General features: G+C 31.2%; 2 protein-coding genes across 3 annotated transcripts; both read right to left on the reverse strand.

The window, feature by feature from the left end:
• Nucleotides 1–1,560: 1,560 nt before the first annotated feature.
• On the reverse strand, nucleotides 1,561–9,016 carry LOC112792343 (protein REDUCED WALL ACETYLATION 3). 2 transcript variants are annotated; one of them, XM_025835534.3, is made up of 17 exons: nucleotides 8,683–9,016; nucleotides 8,530–8,583; nucleotides 7,816–7,907; nucleotides 6,887–7,024; nucleotides 6,740–6,796; nucleotides 6,576–6,648; nucleotides 5,668–5,826; nucleotides 5,086–5,235; nucleotides 4,741–4,996; nucleotides 4,245–4,360; nucleotides 4,068–4,154; nucleotides 3,873–3,961; nucleotides 3,649–3,711; nucleotides 3,446–3,502; nucleotides 2,595–2,691; nucleotides 2,312–2,470; nucleotides 1,561–2,081 (listed from the first exon to the last, which is right to left on the reverse strand). In XM_025835534.3, the coding sequence occupies exons 2-17, from the start codon at nucleotides 8,560–8,562 to the stop codon at nucleotides 2,076–2,078; spliced, it is 1,632 nt and encodes a 543-aa protein (XP_025691319.1). In that variant the 5' UTR covers nucleotides 8,563–8,583; nucleotides 8,683–9,016; the 3' UTR covers nucleotides 1,561–2,075. The 2 variants fall into 2 exon arrangements, with proteins under 2 accessions (XP_025691319.1, XP_072069379.1); XM_072213278.1 differs by having other exon boundaries at nucleotides 8,659–8,913.
• A 4,601-nt stretch (nucleotides 9,017–13,617) lies between these two features.
• LOC112792346 (WRKY transcription factor 28) lies at nucleotides 13,618–15,735 on the reverse strand. The gene is made up of 3 exons (XM_025835537.3): nucleotides 14,703–15,735; nucleotides 14,458–14,613; nucleotides 13,618–14,378 (listed from the first exon to the last, which is right to left on the reverse strand). Exons 1-3 carry the CDS (start codon nucleotides 15,173–15,175, stop codon nucleotides 13,910–13,912), a joined length of 1,098 nt encoding a protein of 365 aa, XP_025691322.1. The 5' UTR covers nucleotides 15,176–15,735; the 3' UTR covers nucleotides 13,618–13,909.
• Between the last annotated feature and the right edge of the window lie 1,813 nt (nucleotides 15,736–17,548).

The following is a 17,548-nucleotide window of genomic DNA, read 5'->3' on the forward strand; positions in this document are numbered from 1 at the left end:
ATAAGTTTGTGCAAAACGTCTTGGTGAAAATAGTCCTGCAAATGTAAAACAGATTAATCTCTTTGTAAATAAAATTAAAACAATTTTGAGGAACTAAACTCATGTCAAATATTATATATAAAAATTATCTTGATATATCGAAAAAATACTAAAATGACTCACCCATGGAACTAAAACAAATCTTAAACCTCTATAAAAAAAATTGCTTTATTTTGGTTAAATATTTCACTCAACTTCGGTTTAACTTTGATAGAATATTTTAACAGGATATAAAATATTAAAAGAAGAAAATGAGAAAAAGGACCCAACCAACCTTAACTCACAGGTTTTAGAATTTTGAACAAGATATTCCTTATTTAAGTTTTCTACGTCTTTCCACCTCTAACTGGATCTTTTTTTTTTTCCGATGGAAATATAATATTATATCTTATCGCTGAAAGTAATATTTAAGAGAGTAAATAGCATAAAGGAACATCAATTGACTTAAAAGGCAACATAGGTTACATGGGGCCTTTTCTTCTCTATTGCCTATGTATATATTGTAGTAATTTCAAAAAGATAATGAAAGATAAAAACTGAACTCATTGCCTATATAAAAAAAAGAAGATAAATGAATGAAGATGCAAACATACCTTTTCAACAACAAAAAAATAGAAGATAAGCTTGATAGTTGATACACACACAGACCGAAATTTTAAACAATTGAAAGCAATACCTATTGCTTAATTAGTTAATTTCATAAAGAAAAAGCTTTAACTTGTCTTGTAAGCACATAAATGAAAAACCAAAGAAAACAATTCAACATTCAGTTTTGTTTATTTGGACTAATACAATTCAATATTCATGCCAAAAACGAAAAAAAAAAATAATTTATTAAAATAATATTACACATTCAAGTCTTTTTTATGTATCAAATCTAACTAAATTAAATAATAAGACTTCGAATAATACTGGTCATAACTGATTTTATTATGTTAGACTAACTTGATTGAGTTTAATAAACAAAAAAAACTTAGATGTGTAGCATTATTTTAATTTATTATATCACCTCTTAAATAGTTACATGGCCAACAATTATGGACCCTATATCACTTCTTAAATAGTTTGGTCAAATATAAAATAACTAATGAAAAAAATTACCTTAATTTGAATAATTAATTTATTCAAATACAGAGTCACGTAAATCATCACAGATTGTTAACTAATTGCAAAAACTAAATTATTATTTAACATTTTCGAATGTTAAGAGATTGCCATTCAAGAAAATAGTTAAAGACCGGAATGGCTTCTCCTCGAGAAAATTAGTTCTACTGTGATTATTTAGAAAGTAACATGTCAATAATAATTAAAAGCATTTTTTATTCCGTAGGTAATCATGATGACGACTATTTTTCTTTCCATCAATAATTAACTGAGAAGTCTGACCACCTCTTCCCACGTTATTTTTTTTTACTTTCCCTGTCTCATATTCAAAAAATCACCAAGAGGACACACTTTTGCTACTGCAAGTCTGCAAGCAACTTAGCATTCATGCTAAAGTAGAAAGAACATTCCCCGCAATGAAATGGTAACACTCTAAACACTACACTAGCATTTATGGCTGTTGAAAGAAATAGCTGTTATTACAAGGGTATGACGACGCGTTTCTGCTTAAGATTGTCAAAATGAATATACATATTTCTCCTTATCCTTCACAGATGTAAAAAAGGCAAAAAATGACAACAAAAATTTGAAAAGATAATGAATCTTGAATTTCCTCACAGCCATGACAGAGAACTCGTAAGCTATCCTATTTTTTGTCTCCTTTTTATGTGTGAGCAGAAACGAATTTATAGAAAATTGGTTCAAATTTCTTCAGGATTAGTCCCTCTCTTCCTCTGCCAACTTCAAATGCAAACCACCACCGTTCTATCTCTGTTGTGACTGAGGATATTAATTGACAACTACAGGACACACTGCTCCAAAAATTATGAGATTCCACATTTCCCTGTATCCTTATTTTAACCCACTAGTGTCCTTTCAGCACAGCAAATCCAACGGGAATTTTCTATGTAAAGTCTTTGGGGTCTTGAATTTCAAGCCTATCAACATCAAAGAAATTACAATTATTATAAATAAACACATTTTAAAAAATAAGAAGGCATCTTAGTTTTGGAGATCTCATTTATATACTCTTCTTTCTTTTAATTTTTATCTTTTTCCCCCTTTTGCAGGGCAATTTTCCATGTAATAGCAATTAGTAACAAAATTATGTGATTATCCTTCATCAAGATTCTCCATAAACCCTTTTATATAGCAAATAGAAGCTTACCGTGGAATGCGGAATCTGAAGTAGAACAACTGCAATGAAGTACAAAGAAAAGGAAATTGCAATCCCGGAGATACAATTATGCAGCAGTCGTCGATTGTCTTTGGTAGGTATGAAGACGGACTTGAGTGTATTTGTTAATTCAAAAAGTCGATGTGATATCTACAAACCAGGTCAAGTGAATACGAAAGGCACAACTTATTAACATGGCTCTTATGAGAATTGAAGATGAATGATAAAAAACATGAAAACAAAAAGCAAAAAGGTAGAGAGGAAAGCTACTTACGAAGACGTATATAGCCGTAGTAAGCATGAAGTTGAGCATAGGATACTCTGGGATGAGACACAGAAGCCACTTTGGCTGTCCATTTGGCATGTTAGATCTGTAGGCAACAAGGAAACCAGTCGGTCTTAATACTTAGTAGCTAACAGTTCTTTCACCAGCTTTCTTGCATTATGATTAAAGTGTATTAATAGGTACTCGCTATTCCACTTTTTATAAATACTATAAATTAAACATGTAACAATGATAACAAGTATGAGATTTTTCAAAAAGATAAGTACCTTGTAATCTAATTAAGAAGTTTTGGATTCAGATAATAACATCTTTTTATGGATTATATATGATGAAAAATATTTTATGAAAGAGGGTTATGTACCAAACCTCTCTTGTACTGTAGATATGAAGAAGATTTACTGCTTACTTGGTGTCATTATTTTTCAAAGAAAGAAAAAAAAATTCTTTTTTAAATTAAAGAAACCAATTTGAATTTTTTGGGATATCTGGATAAATATTTTTCATACAGGCAGAATGCTAGAAAAGGCAAAAGGAGAAAATGAAATTCTACACGACCAAAACTTTATTTATTTTCATAACAAATATGCTTGAGAATAAAAAATCTTTTATTTATATGATGTCCAAACATATTTGCATTTTCAAAAAACTTCGAAGACAATATCATTTTAGTAAAGTTTATGTGAAGACTCGTATTCTATCACACTAAAGTGAAACATGGAGGCCAGGATGATCAACAAAAGGAAACAGAATACACACTAATCATGGAACAACAACTAAGATCCACACAAAAATGATGCCAAATGAAGAGTGAAAAAACAAGTTGACCAATATGCACGAACCTCAACCAAATGTGAAATTGGGAAATGTAAGTCTCAAGAGTAATCTTCCCAAGCCACCTGATAAACACAAAATATAGAAAAATATGAAAATAAAAAGATAGAAAAAAGCATAAGTACCGCCAAACTAAAAGGGGAGGTATGGGAGGAAGGGAGAGATAACCAAACAAAATGGAACTTCAATAAGAAAGGTAAGGAACACGTACGCAAATAGGGTCAGAGAGACATTCCGAAGCTGCTGAGTGAAATTCCTCAAGCAAATGTAAACACTGTAAAATATTTTAGTTAAAAGCACAAAGATCAATGGAATAACCTCAAAAAAAAAAGTCACCCGATATTATTATAGGATTAGTCTCCTTAATAATGAAAAAGGAAACAATGGAATCTGAAAGAATGACAAAATGGCAAAAGGAAAATAGATAATACTGACGTAATTGGTATCCATGAAGTGTATGGGTGCATTTTGTTATAATTGACCTTGTCCAGCTTGTAAATGTATTCATACCACAAGTACCCAGCCTAGAAAGGAATGGTGAGAGTGAGATATTCTTTCTTACTATTTTTGGTCTAGAACTGAGATAATTGAAGTGAAATATGAAAAGAGATGTAGACATGTACAACTCACAAATAATGAAATTGAAACAATGCTTGTTTTAATTGTTAATCTCCTCCTGGTTTCACAATCCTCCAATTTTTCCATCCATTTCTCAACCTGAGACAGTAAATTATTTCAAATTTAAATAGCTGGATATCATCAAATATAATTCCCAGACCCATCAAATAAACCAGCATATGAGATTACATTTGGATGAAAGTAGGCATAAATCATTCCAATTATCCAGATGTAGCGATCAAGCCCAGATCTGAAATGCCACTCATGCATTCGAGGGAGATCAGGCTTTGCAGGATCAGTATAACCTGTGACACATAAAGATTTCTATTATGTACTTACAGTGTAAACATGAAAGCTTATATTCTTGGATTAACAAATCAGCTTGAACCATGCAAATACACTACATGTAAAACCATGCACTTTAGAAAGAGTATCTACAATATAACTATGATTTTTGTTTCCCTTAATAATATGATCACAATTGATGAGAAAATCATACCATTCAATTCACAAGTTAGCAGATCAAAACAAAGATCAAAAGAAAATGAAGATTAAAAAACTAGTTCAGGACTTTAACCAGCAGGAAGATCAGGTAACTTAACCTTAAGAAAAATTGCAAGAGAACAAACACAACAAAGGTCAAACTAATAATAATATAAATGTCCAAGTTAAATATCTTACTAACCCAAAAAGAATGCAAATGGACTCCAGAGTATGTCAAAGAATCCAGGGATTTCCCAAATCAAGATCACCACAAGAAAGCATGCAAGAATTTTTGCAGCCATCACTGAGCTGTTTTCGTTATACTTGCTATATATACCCAATGCTCCATACACCATCAAAGTGAAAAGCGTGTGCATTGGACATATATAATAGAGCATGTAGTCATTGTTAAGCACAATACAACAGAAGGCCACAAAAAAATTAAGCCGCCACATCATCTGCAAGAAGTTTAATGAGTTAATAATATTGTTTTATGAACAAAGAGTAGCAAGTGAAGGATACAGAATAGACACCACATATATATCACCTGAGCAAAGCGAGCAAGGCTGAAATCTTTTCTAACATAATAATATGAGAAGTTTCCAAATCCAGTCATCCAAACATATGCAGCAATAAAAACACGTATTGCATTGTATATCTCCGTCGCGGCAAAATAATGATACATTAGAAAGAGGACCTGAACAAATGGAATATGATCACAGCCACAGTTAAAAATTAGACTGTGCAGGAAGATATTCATTGAATTATGGAATAATTGAAGAAATACACATATGGACTATGTTGAGCTAAATCCAATTTGAGTTTCATCTCTTAAAATCTTATACATCTAGACTACATTTTTGTGGTGATCAGATTTCAGTTTCATCATGAGAATAACCAATGGCTTTAATTTCCATTCTCCTGTTGTTAACCTTCTAAAAAAATATAATTCATGACAAGGCCTCAAAGCATCTATGACCGAGTGGCGTAAAATTTCATTCTAGCTACCCAGTTCTATATAAAGTTCAGTACAAGCTAAGGTGAGCCTATTCAATGCCCAGACTCCACGCTATGATATGTACTATAATCAATGTACTAAAATATGTAAGGCATCCAAATTGAAACCTACCTGCATCCATCCTTTCCATTCCTCTGTTTGATGTCGATTAAGATAAAGTATGGTTCTTCCAGAAAATGCTGATGAGTCATTATGTTTCTTTAAAGAGGTCATGGCTGAAACTATAATCAGAAGAATGTACAAGAAGATGAAAAGATCCCGACTATAATTCTGTCAAACAAATAGAAAAGGAAAATCTAGTTAAAAAAGAAGCTATTACCAAATGGCAATAATTTAAGTCATATAATGATTTAAATACAAAGTACATGACAGCTCATTTAAACATATATTTTGATCCCTTAGCTCCAGTGCATTTTTGTATTCCCTTCTCAAGTCAAACCTGTGATACTACATATATCTAACCAAAAGCTTGATCCCCAATAAAATAAATAAATGAACTAAAATAGTTGCACACTAGAGCTTTGGCTATGAATATTGTAATCTATGATTCCAAGTGTAAAACCCTACAAGGTGAAACATATTGCAAGATATGTCTTCCCAAGCATTGACTGAACAACCAATTATTACTGACCAGAAAAAAGAAATAAATAAACAAAACAACAGCAAAATCATTGCACAAAAGTGTACTGGGCTATGAAATCATGCATTATGAACTAAGCTAAGTATAGAAACTAAAGAGTAAAAATTATAAACAAGGTGAAATGTATAAGAAATAGCCTCCTTTCATTTACTTTGCTCTTCATATAGTTAGTTTATAGGCTTTCAGATACAAATATCAAAACGGGTACTCATACAACTCATATGTAGATAATTCACAAATTAATTTTACATGTTTTATAAATAAAAGAGCTTTAATAGCATTAGCACCAAAAAGAGTTTGTATAAACCCAACTGATATATTATATACTGATATTGCAGTCATGAAATAAGTGGAAAAGTAATAACTGGTATAGAAATACCTTTGTAGAATCTCCAAGTAAGTTGGTTCGATCACAAATGTAGAAATAAAACAGGATCAGCCCAAACTCGGCCCTAATAATTGTTGTAAATAAGTTTTAAGAACTCAGAAGATTCAAGAGCATAACATAAAATGTTTTGAGTCGTTTAAAGAATGATGACCTACAGTGCCCTTAAAGTTGCTCGATTTTCTAGCAAGAACGAATCATCCATGGTCAAAAACCTAGACAGGACAAGTAAGAAGGTAAGGATATTGAAGAATAAGTGTGAGAAACTGAAGACAACCTCATGAATATATAATGTAGAAAATCACCTGATCAGATTTGATTTGACAGATGATCCATAGAATTTTGCTGATGATGATCGTGTAAGCCCTGCTTCAAGCAAAATGGCTCGATCATCTTCCTTAATGCTTTCCTTCCCCAACTCATCAAGATTAGTGTCTGAATGACTGCAATCCTCAAAGACAAATTACCAAGCATCAGATATTTTTCTAAGAGATTTTTTTATGCTTTTCAGATCTCAAAATCTTAGAGGGAGAGGTTAAAACCATCAAATACAAGTCAGTAAAAAAGAGTATTATATCCAGTTTACATGTTTCAACAAGATATACTTGTTTCAATCAGGCAACAAAAATTTTCAAATGGATCCAAGATGGAAACATAATCCATATCAGTCTCTTTTTGTGTCTAACTTTATTCTACATTTTTCTGATTTCAAATTCTTTAATAACTTTTAGCAGTTTTAAGAGAACTATACATCTAGTTTCATGCTGGCATGAAACCCATAAAATTGGATTTGGTATCTCTGCAAACATTATTTGGGTTTGTAATGTTCAACTCGTAAACTTGACAATTAAGTTTAAGTGCTGTTACTACATTTCTGGATGCATAATGATCCTTGAAATACCTAGCAATCTAGCATAATGCTTATGTAAGAGAATTTTCCTCTACTAATCAAGATATCTCATTATTTTCCAGATCCAGATTATCATCAACTGCCTCTACAAGACGTCCCTGCATATTAACAAAGTTATCACCTACAGAAAGATTGATCTGTATGTCTAGAGTTTTTTAGGAACATATTTTCATCACAAATCTAACCAATCACAGAAGATACATACAATTAATAGAAATGTGGAAACTCATCCTTGATATATATTCCACAACTTCAAAATCCAATATGATTTAATCTGTTGAAAGGTCAACAATTTCCCACGACTATAACAGTGCAACAACTTACACTTTAGGAGGAGATGACACTTTCTTGTACTCTAAGTACTCTGAATATATCCATGTAACAAAAACTGGAATAATACCGAGCAAGAAAGACACCTGGGGTCAAAATTAGCAAAATTCCATAAGAAAATTGACTATTTCATATCAAATAGTATCATGATAATAGTATGGAAAGAAGGTAAAGAAACCATGATGGTGTAATCTAACAGAATTAATTCATTAAGCATAGATGCATTATTCAATGAGAATAAAAAAAGTTTTATTTAGATTTCTCCAAATTTAACCCAACCTCACTATGCTCAATTTCAAGTACACAGTTAAAGAACTCCACTCGAATTTGAAATATATCAAATTATGCTGTCATTCAGGTCCAACTCCAAAATTGTTTTTCCCCCAAACATACATATATTCATCCAAATGGTTTTTAGCTGCTGAACTAACATGACTGTGTATCTACCAACTTAAAAATCTCATTCATTACTCTTACTCAATGTTCCAGATTGAATGAGAGTAATGACTATTATAGTCCAATCCGACATCAAACACTTCCCTTCCAGAAACTCAACCAATCATTAACAGTTAGATTCAAACAACATTACACCAAAGCAGATCACCGACAATTAACCTCTGTTTCGGAAATTTCACAACGGAATCGAAGTAATCAGAGAGAAAAATATCAATCACAAAAATCAAATCTCACAGAGAGACACACACACACCTGCCCCGGCGTGATTGGCCCCGAAACAACCATGTTGAATGAACCTGCTCCAATCTGCAGAAACAAAAGGGAAATCAGCGAAGAAGCAAGCACATTGGAATGGAAGAATCGAAATCTGAGAGCGTATACCGAAAGGCAAAGAGATCGAAGCACCTGATATTGGTAAGGGGAAGGTGTCAGAGAATGATCATAAATAGCTTTGAGAGTGAGAGGAAGAAAGAGAAACCCTAGAGATCTGAAACGAGGAGTTTGCTTCAAGAATAGAGAAAATGTCAGAGGGGATGTCTCTCTCTCAAGTGGTTGAATACTTGAAGAAGCCTCTTCTCTTCTCTTCTTCTCCTTCTATTCCTTTTTTTCTTTCTTTTCTGTCTCTTTTCTTTTATTAGATCATTTCTTCTTGTGTGTTTTGTGTTTTATTTGTGTGTGTGCAACTGTTCTTTTCCTTTTACTAAATTACTAATCATGCATTAATGTTTGTTGCCACTTTGCTTTCTTACCTTCTTTCCTTGCCTCTTTTATTTCTTAAAACTAATCACATGATTTTGGTCATTTTTTAACTAACACTAAATAAATTAAATACGTAATCCCAATCCAACCACTGAAAGTTTGGTATGGCTTCGTGTGATGATTAGTTTTTAGATTAATTAATTAATTGGAAGCATGATTGGATTGGATGTCTTGTTTATTGGATCAAATCTTCCTTAAAACTTGGTAAGTTTTTTCTTCAACACGTCTTCACCATAAAATATGGTGAATTTATATGATCATAGACTTATGTCTGTGCTTCAATTGGAAATTTGGAATATTACAGCCGTACCAACTAGTAGACAAGGGTGAAATACTAAAGAATGGACACTGATGCAGCCGTTAAATAATGTGTCTGGCTATAACTGATTATATAGTTTATAATCCATAATTTATTATCGATTCGTATTAATTGCTTTGTACAATTTTAAACGTCAAAATTAAACAATTTATTTCGGTCCACGCTGTTTTTGTAAATACTAAATACCCTGCATCCTGTCCATTTCTTTTCAATTCCTTTCAGTGGTTGTCATTTTGTTAGATCATAAATATTTTTCAATATCCTAACTTTGACCTGAAGTTATAGGGTGTATTTAATAAAATGGTAAGAACAAAATTATTTTAAAAATCTATTTACATATGTCAAAATCAATTTATATTTTGAAACATCAGCTAAAATACTTTTAAGATTTATTTGTTTAAATTGTATAAAAATGTGTATTTTTGTGGTTAAGATATAAAATAAGTATTCATAATACATAGGTGGAAGACATATGTTTATCATCCCATTATTTTCGTTTTTTTTTTTTTGTCTACAGTATTCTTCATCCCAATAAGTCAATGATCTGAGTTCTATTTTAGGGTTGTCAGTGGCTAATAGATTGCTGGATGTACAAGATGGAATTCAAACTTTTCACACTTATTTAAGGGGACGAATAATCAAAATTAGTTTTTTGGTATTTTCTTTTAAAAATAGAAAAAAATAAATATTTATTGGTCATTCGATTTTCTACATTGGTTTCCCCGAAAACTTTTATGGAAGTCCAAATCAAAATATCTCTATTGTTCTGTTTCTTCTTTATCATTTTATTTTGGGCTTTGGCCTTGTTTTTCTTGATTTTGTTCAGGTAAAGCCCAATAATAAATCGTTTTTTTGGTGGAGACAAAATAAATATTTTGTCACCAAATTTAACTAAAAAAATTTTATCAAATCCAACTAACTCACCTAAAACAAATAAATCAAGCAATAATTAATACCAAAAAAACAAGCAATAATAAACCGAAAACATAAATAATGAATAAAGCAAGCAATATTTATTCATAATATAAAAAAGAAGATTCACATATGAAATAACAGGGGAAAAAGATTCATAGAATTCTTGATCAAATTCGAACACCCAAAAAAAAGGAGTTTTCATTTTTTTTGCATTAATATAACCTTTGAGTATCAAATTTCCCCAGTCAAGTTTTAAGAAAATAAGCAAACAATAATTATATGGTCCAATATATTATCATTTGTGACTGTATTCACATCACACATCTGGAGAACACCGGTTGATTAAAAAAAAAAATGTGTAGGTGTGGATCGCTAGTAATTGATAGCACAATAAATTAAATTTAAAATTGAATTAATTAATTAATTAATTAAACTTTCTGAAATGAGATGAGTGGTCCTATTTCAGCTATCCCCCATCTAAAAAGTAGGCAAATTAATTATTTGGCGTAATACATCCCACATTTCTGCCTCAAAACATCGAATGATTACGATGGAATCCATAAAATGTATGCATGGGGTGGTTATATTAAAGAGCAGGTAACAATTATTTTGGCCTTTACTTTACTTGTGGAACGGGATATCTTTTATTAATTAAAATGGGAAACTAAGAATCTAAGACCAAGTCTAGCTAAGTAGTTTGAGGACATACACACATACATAACTCACATTTAATTTGAAGGGAGGAATAAGCATTCAATCTTGGCTAAATATTTAGTTGATTTAGAACGAAAATATTTGTCAAAAATACTCGTAACTTGTCTTATTTAGTATTTATTAATTGTTGCAATAATTAATAAATATTAAATAAAATAAATTTTAATTTTTTTTCTCCTTAGCATTGCCGATTTAGAACGCAAACTATATGCTGAGATAGAATTCAATTTTCATTCCGAGAAACATTTTTAATTAACTTTGAAATTACTATATATATAATAGTACATTTATTTTTATGAAAGTACATAAGAATAAGATGTCAAACTCTCTATCTAGTTTTACTTTTGTTTATTAACGACATATATATTATATGTCAACCTTAATTAAAAAAATTGCATCGACGCTTTTTTCTAAGGTTATTATAGGCAGTATCACGTTTGATGTCTTTTTATTTATTATGTCTATATTGATCCCGTTACAAAAATGACCAAGATCGTGCCTTATAAATATGGTGTGAATTTATTTGTAATTGTTTTTATGTCAAATTATTAGTTAAAAGTTATTAAATGATAATTTAATTAAACATATTAAATTATTTAATAATTTTTAATTATAAATTTTGTATGAAATTTTTTCACCTATAAAAATATATAAGGATATTGAATATCATATAATCTAAATTTTCAGACATGGGTTACTATAACTTATATTATTTTGTTATTCCTCATATGGTATGCATTTGTACATTAATCCTCCTCAAATTTCCTATTAAAATACTATAAATAAATAGTTTAATATCATACTATTTTATCCTAATTCTTTTACTTAAACTATTACCTACTTCAGTATCAAAATCTCTTCCAGTATCAAAATCTCTACGAATATGAAAACTAGTCCTAATCTTACTTTCAGAACAGAGATAGTTTTACTTTTACATCTTCTTTACTAATTTGAGAACAAAATATATACTAGTTTGTGTGTGGGTATGTGTGTGTGGTGCTTTTCAGTTTTGATCATAAAATTTTGATTTTGTTTTATATTTTTAACTTGTATTTGAATTTTTAGGTAAAACTAAAATTAGGGAGTGAGATGAACATTATTAATTTTTTTGTATTAATTCATTATGAAATTTGGCCATGGTCTATCTAAAATTATCTCTTTCAAAAAATTAATTAAACAAGTAGTAGTTAATAAAGTACACAAATAATCTTTTAGCAGTATTATATGACTAATAAAATTTATTATTTTGACCAATATTTTAAAAACTAAATACTAAATTTTAAATTTTAATAAATTCTAAAATTTAAATTTTAGTAATATAAAAATAAATTATGAATTCAAAGATTGACTAATAATATATATTAATAAAAAATATCATCTTTTAATATTCGTCATAATTTTATGTTGCATTACTTTTATTCCTTTTATCAAAAGAATGTTCTTATATTGTTTTTTATGATGAAATAAAATTCTTCATTATATCATTTAAAAAAAATTCTTCATTATATACCATGTACTGCATAAATATATATAGCTACAGCTCCACATCCGTAAAATTTTTCATTATATCAGTTAAAATTTTATTGATTAAGTGTTGTTTAAAAATAATAAATTTTATTAATTAAATAGCATTCCTAATTTACATCCTCGCGCCATTCATACAATCTCATGAAATTAACTATGAAAATTTTCCTCTTAATTATATCCCACCTTTTTCTTAGGGTTAAACTTATATCCAATCCATAGAATAATCCACTTCCGATAAAAATTATGAACAAAAGAGACAAATGATGCTAGTGAGAGGGCTTCAATTAGGAAAGAGTCAGTATTTTTGTTGAAATTTGGCTAACACTTAACTATTAAAAGAAAAAATGATTAATCTTACATCATTAGATATCATCTCAGACTATTAAAAATATTGATAATGGCTAATTGACGATTAAATATCACAAATTCTGCTGGCCCTGCACTCATCTTTCAATTATATATGCATGTATGGATACAATTACGTGGAAGCAAACTTGCCATGATTCTGAATTTAGACAATATTTTCTTAACATGGTTTCCAGTTTAAGATATAAAGCGAGGGCGAAACATGCACACAAAATATAGTTTCTACTGTATTATCGACTCCCTAAAAAAGACACAAGATATTAACGAAGAATATTTCTTTGTCACAGAACTTAATTAGCAGCTTTGTTTTACTTTGACTATGGAAGAGAATATTAGGCAAGTGTGAACATGATTCAGGCCCTGCTTCTACATACCTATGTATAATTTGAGAGTAAGAAAGACCAATAATATTCAGAAAGAGCTAATATAATTATAGTAGATAATTGACTTTATGTATTATGTTGGAATACCAGTTTGTTTTTGGCACTTACACTACTTGTAATTGCGCCTTAAGATCCACGGTATATATGTACTTAATTACTACTGTGCAAATACATACATATAAAGCAAATTAAATTATAGTTATATAACTAGACACGAACCCATTTCTAATTTAAATAAGCAAATCAATGATTTAATTAGGTTAACATATATGGATACACACTTGAAAAATAAACCTATGAAATGAGCAGCATATATATATGCAGATCGAATAATTAAGCACATAAAATAGCTAGCTATTAATATAACGTCTCCTAGCTATATATGAAATATGAAATATGAAATATTCTGTTGGAGGAACACAAGAGTTGCCGCTAATATAAACGACGCAATTGGAATGAGCTGAGTCAGAAATACATAATATATAGGTAGCTACAATGATAGAAATTAAACTAATAACTATACCCTTAATAACCATATATATGTACAAGATGAGAGATGATAACAATTAAAGAAGTAGTCCAAAGACATATATATATAGTGCGTGATAGAAATGGGAGATCAGAGTGTAGACGTACATACTACATGATCTCATGGCTCTTGCTTGAGGAACATGGAAGGGAGCATGTCTTGAAGGAGGCCATATTCAGGAGGAAGCTGCTGATTATTATACGGATGATGATGATGATTGAGAAGAAGAAGAGAGTTATTATTATTATTATTAATATTGTTGTTATTAACGTTGTTGTTAATACTCTGATGGTGATGAAACAATAAGGACGATTGTGATCCAGAAGCAGCGGAATATTGGTTGTGGTGGTGAGAGAGAGGAGCAAAAAGGGCGAGGTCGTGATGTCCGGCGGATGAGAGGAGGGGAGTGGGGGCGGAGATGGAGAGCATGGAAGGTGTGAACATTGAAGCCGCATTCCCTCTCAAAGAAGTGGGGACTGGATGGTTGTGTTGACCTTCATAGGTTGTTATCACAGTCGTTGGATCCTGATAACACCTCTCCACGCGTTTCTTCACGCTGCACTTCTGTGTCGTGCATCTGTAGTAACTCCTGATCATACAATTCAATTCAATTAGGAACAAATAAACCTAATCATTCTCATAGTGCTGAATTGAATTCTATTCTATACCTTGGATAAGGGCTATTCTTAACGGCTTTCTGTCCGTATTTTCTCCATCGGTATCCATCTTCAAGATGATCAACCTCGCTCTTTGTCATGAACGCAAACCTTGGCTCCTTCTGCTTCTTCTCCCCTTTCTTCTTGTTATTATTATTCTCCTTGTTCCTGTAATACAACCAACATCCACATTCCAAATTCAATTACATTAATTAAGTTGCACTTTTCATAATTAAACCTAGAATTAAAATTATTACCCCTTCTTAGAGGTTTCTCCTGCTGCTTCTTCTTTGACCTGGCTATCTTTGTTGCTCTTTCCAGAATCTTCTTCGCCCCCGGCTTCAGATGATGACGAAGAGATCGATGAGTTCAGGGTTGCAAGGGTTTCACTACCTCCACCACCACCACCACCAGTTCCTAATACATCACCTTCGGGCTTTTGATTATTATTGTTGCCTTCGATGGATGAAAAGACCTCCGATGAAGAAGGAGACAAACCAAAAGAAGTTGCAAGCGAGTTATAGTCCATCCCTCCTTGAAGGCATTCAGTGAAGCTCATGTATGAAGATGGATCAAACGCTACTTGTGATGATGATGATGATGATGATGGAAACTGCTTCTCACAGAACATGTTGTTGGATAATCTTCCTCCTCCTGCAATAATATTCTGATTCTGATGATGATCTAGAATAAGGTCTTGGTAGAGAAGTTGTTTAGCTTCATCAGACATGAAGAACAAGAGGAAGAAAATGAAAAAGCAGAAGAGAAGAGAAGAGAAGAGAAGACAGTGTGCCTGTGTGTGTGTGAGAGAGAGAGAATGGTAGTGAGACTTTGTAGCTTATCTCTTGAAGTTATTTGCAATTGAATACATATATAAGGAAAAGAGAAAATTAAAATAATTAATGGAAAGTCTTTGGGTTTGAATAGAGAGTTGCTAGGGTCACTTTAAAAAGGAGGTTGACAAAATACACCTTCCAATCACAAGACCTCAAAGTGCTTTCTTATATGGAAACATTGATTCATCACCTATATAATATATATTCTATCGGTCTATGTTACTTCCATTAAGGAGACTTATCAGACATTAGTTATGCATATAGGGACATTGTCACTATACTGCACCATTCCCATATAAAATTAATTAAATATGTATTTTACAATAAACAAACAATACTACATATCCATCTAGGAACAAAGTTGGTTATAACCTCACAATTTAGTTAAACTACGGGATATAATAATAAGGAATCCTGATCAACACAAATTCTATTAGTATTTTGCTTTATGTACATGTTCATATAAGTATTTCATATTATATATACTTCATAGAATTTCCTTTCTCTTTTTTGCATTTTTTATTTTTTGGTACATAGATCTGGCAGAGTACGTAGTAGAAATAACCTTTTGAACCTCGAAAAGTTGGTAATAATAAAAATGTGATTGTTACTATTTTTAAGGATGTTCTGTCTTGACTATTGTTCAGTCCAATATGGAGTCTTACAAAAGTAGCTATATGTATTTCAATTTTGAACCGAAAGATTCTCTTTGTTCCCCTTTCTATGTATATATTACCGTAGAAGATATAAAAAATAAAACCATTGATTAATTTGGAACGAAAAATAAGAAAATGGAAGAAGTAGAATCCGAGGTGCCCCGGGCCAGTAAAACTCGTAGTCTCTTGTCCGTATTTCCGTTCTTTTGGTTTGATTGGGAAAAGAAGAGTCAAATAAAGCAGGGTTGACTCCGTTATTTTCTTACGTGAAACTCAATATTCATTTTTAATTTCTAGCTAGTATTTTATTTTCACAAGGCGTAAAATAGTAGTAGCATAAATAAATAAAAATATAATCGAGTAGGTGAAATGAATTTCTCTTTCTAATATTATTGTTGTGACTTGTGATGTAGAAATGAGAGTGGAAAAAATGAAAAGATCAAGTTGAAAGGGAGAGAGAGGGAGAGCGTGTGATTGCAGGCGTTGGAAGAGGAGCGTGATTAAATGAGTAAGGTGAGTCAATGATTCAAACTTTTCAACTTATGAGTCTGGTTTGGGAATGGGAATGGAAAACCTCACACGTGTCTGTGACTGGCACCGTCATTTGACCGTTGCCTCTTGCCACGTGTCATCGACGCTCTCTCTTTTTTATTCCTCCTGCTGATGCCACACCGACGTCATCATCTACATATTAATTAACATGTATAAGTATATAACCCACCACAAATTTTTTTTCCTTTCTTTATTTTCTCTCATTCCAAATATTTGTGTAATTTTAAATATACAAAAAGTATCACGGTATCTTTATATTTTTATCTTTGGTGATAATAAATTTGAAATAAGTATAAGAAAAAGGTGTTGCGTTGAGTGAGTCTTTGAATGGGAGCATTATTGCATGATGATGCTGTGCCCCCCCTTCCTCTCTTTTCTTGTTCTCCTTATTTTGGATTTGCTTGATCATCGATCTCCTTTTTAGTCCTTTCCTTTTCATTCCCTTTGTTTTTTCCCCACTTAATATACCAATGCTTTACGTAAAGGCAATTCTAACACTGTGTTTTGGTCCCATTAATAATAATGACCACGATGAATATTATTATTACTTCATATTATTAACATTATTATATTATTACTAATCATGTAGTCATGGCTTGGCATCAAAATTTGTAGACCAAGTAGGATAAATGTTGTTGCATGTGCTTTGACAATGTATATAGCTAGGGTTATTTATTTATTTTTTAATTAAAGAAGATTAAGTTTTGTAACATCTGAAAATTATAGTATGTATGACGATATTCCCTAGTGATGGGTGTGGTGTTGCTAATAGTTTTTGCCATAAATGCCGGAGAAATGGCATTGTAATATATAGTTCAGTAGCGTTAGGTTGGTAGCCAGTCCAATAATGAGGCCTATATAATATAATATGGACATACATAAACGAAAAGAAAAAGAAATAGTCGCATACTTGGCTATTTCTGATTCATGGACAAACAACACAAAATGCTCTTTATCCTAATTTGTTGACATTTTCTCAACTTCTGTTTGGTATTATTTAGGAAAATAAATGTTTCAAGTGATGAAAAGCTATATGGAAAGGCTATACTATATCAATTA

This window comes from Arachis hypogaea, chromosome 13 (assembly GCF_003086295.3).
Source record: "Arachis hypogaea cultivar Tifrunner chromosome 13, arahy.Tifrunner.gnm2.J5K5, whole genome shotgun sequence".
Lineage (NCBI taxonomy): Eukaryota > Viridiplantae > Streptophyta > Magnoliopsida > Fabales > Fabaceae > Arachis > Arachis hypogaea.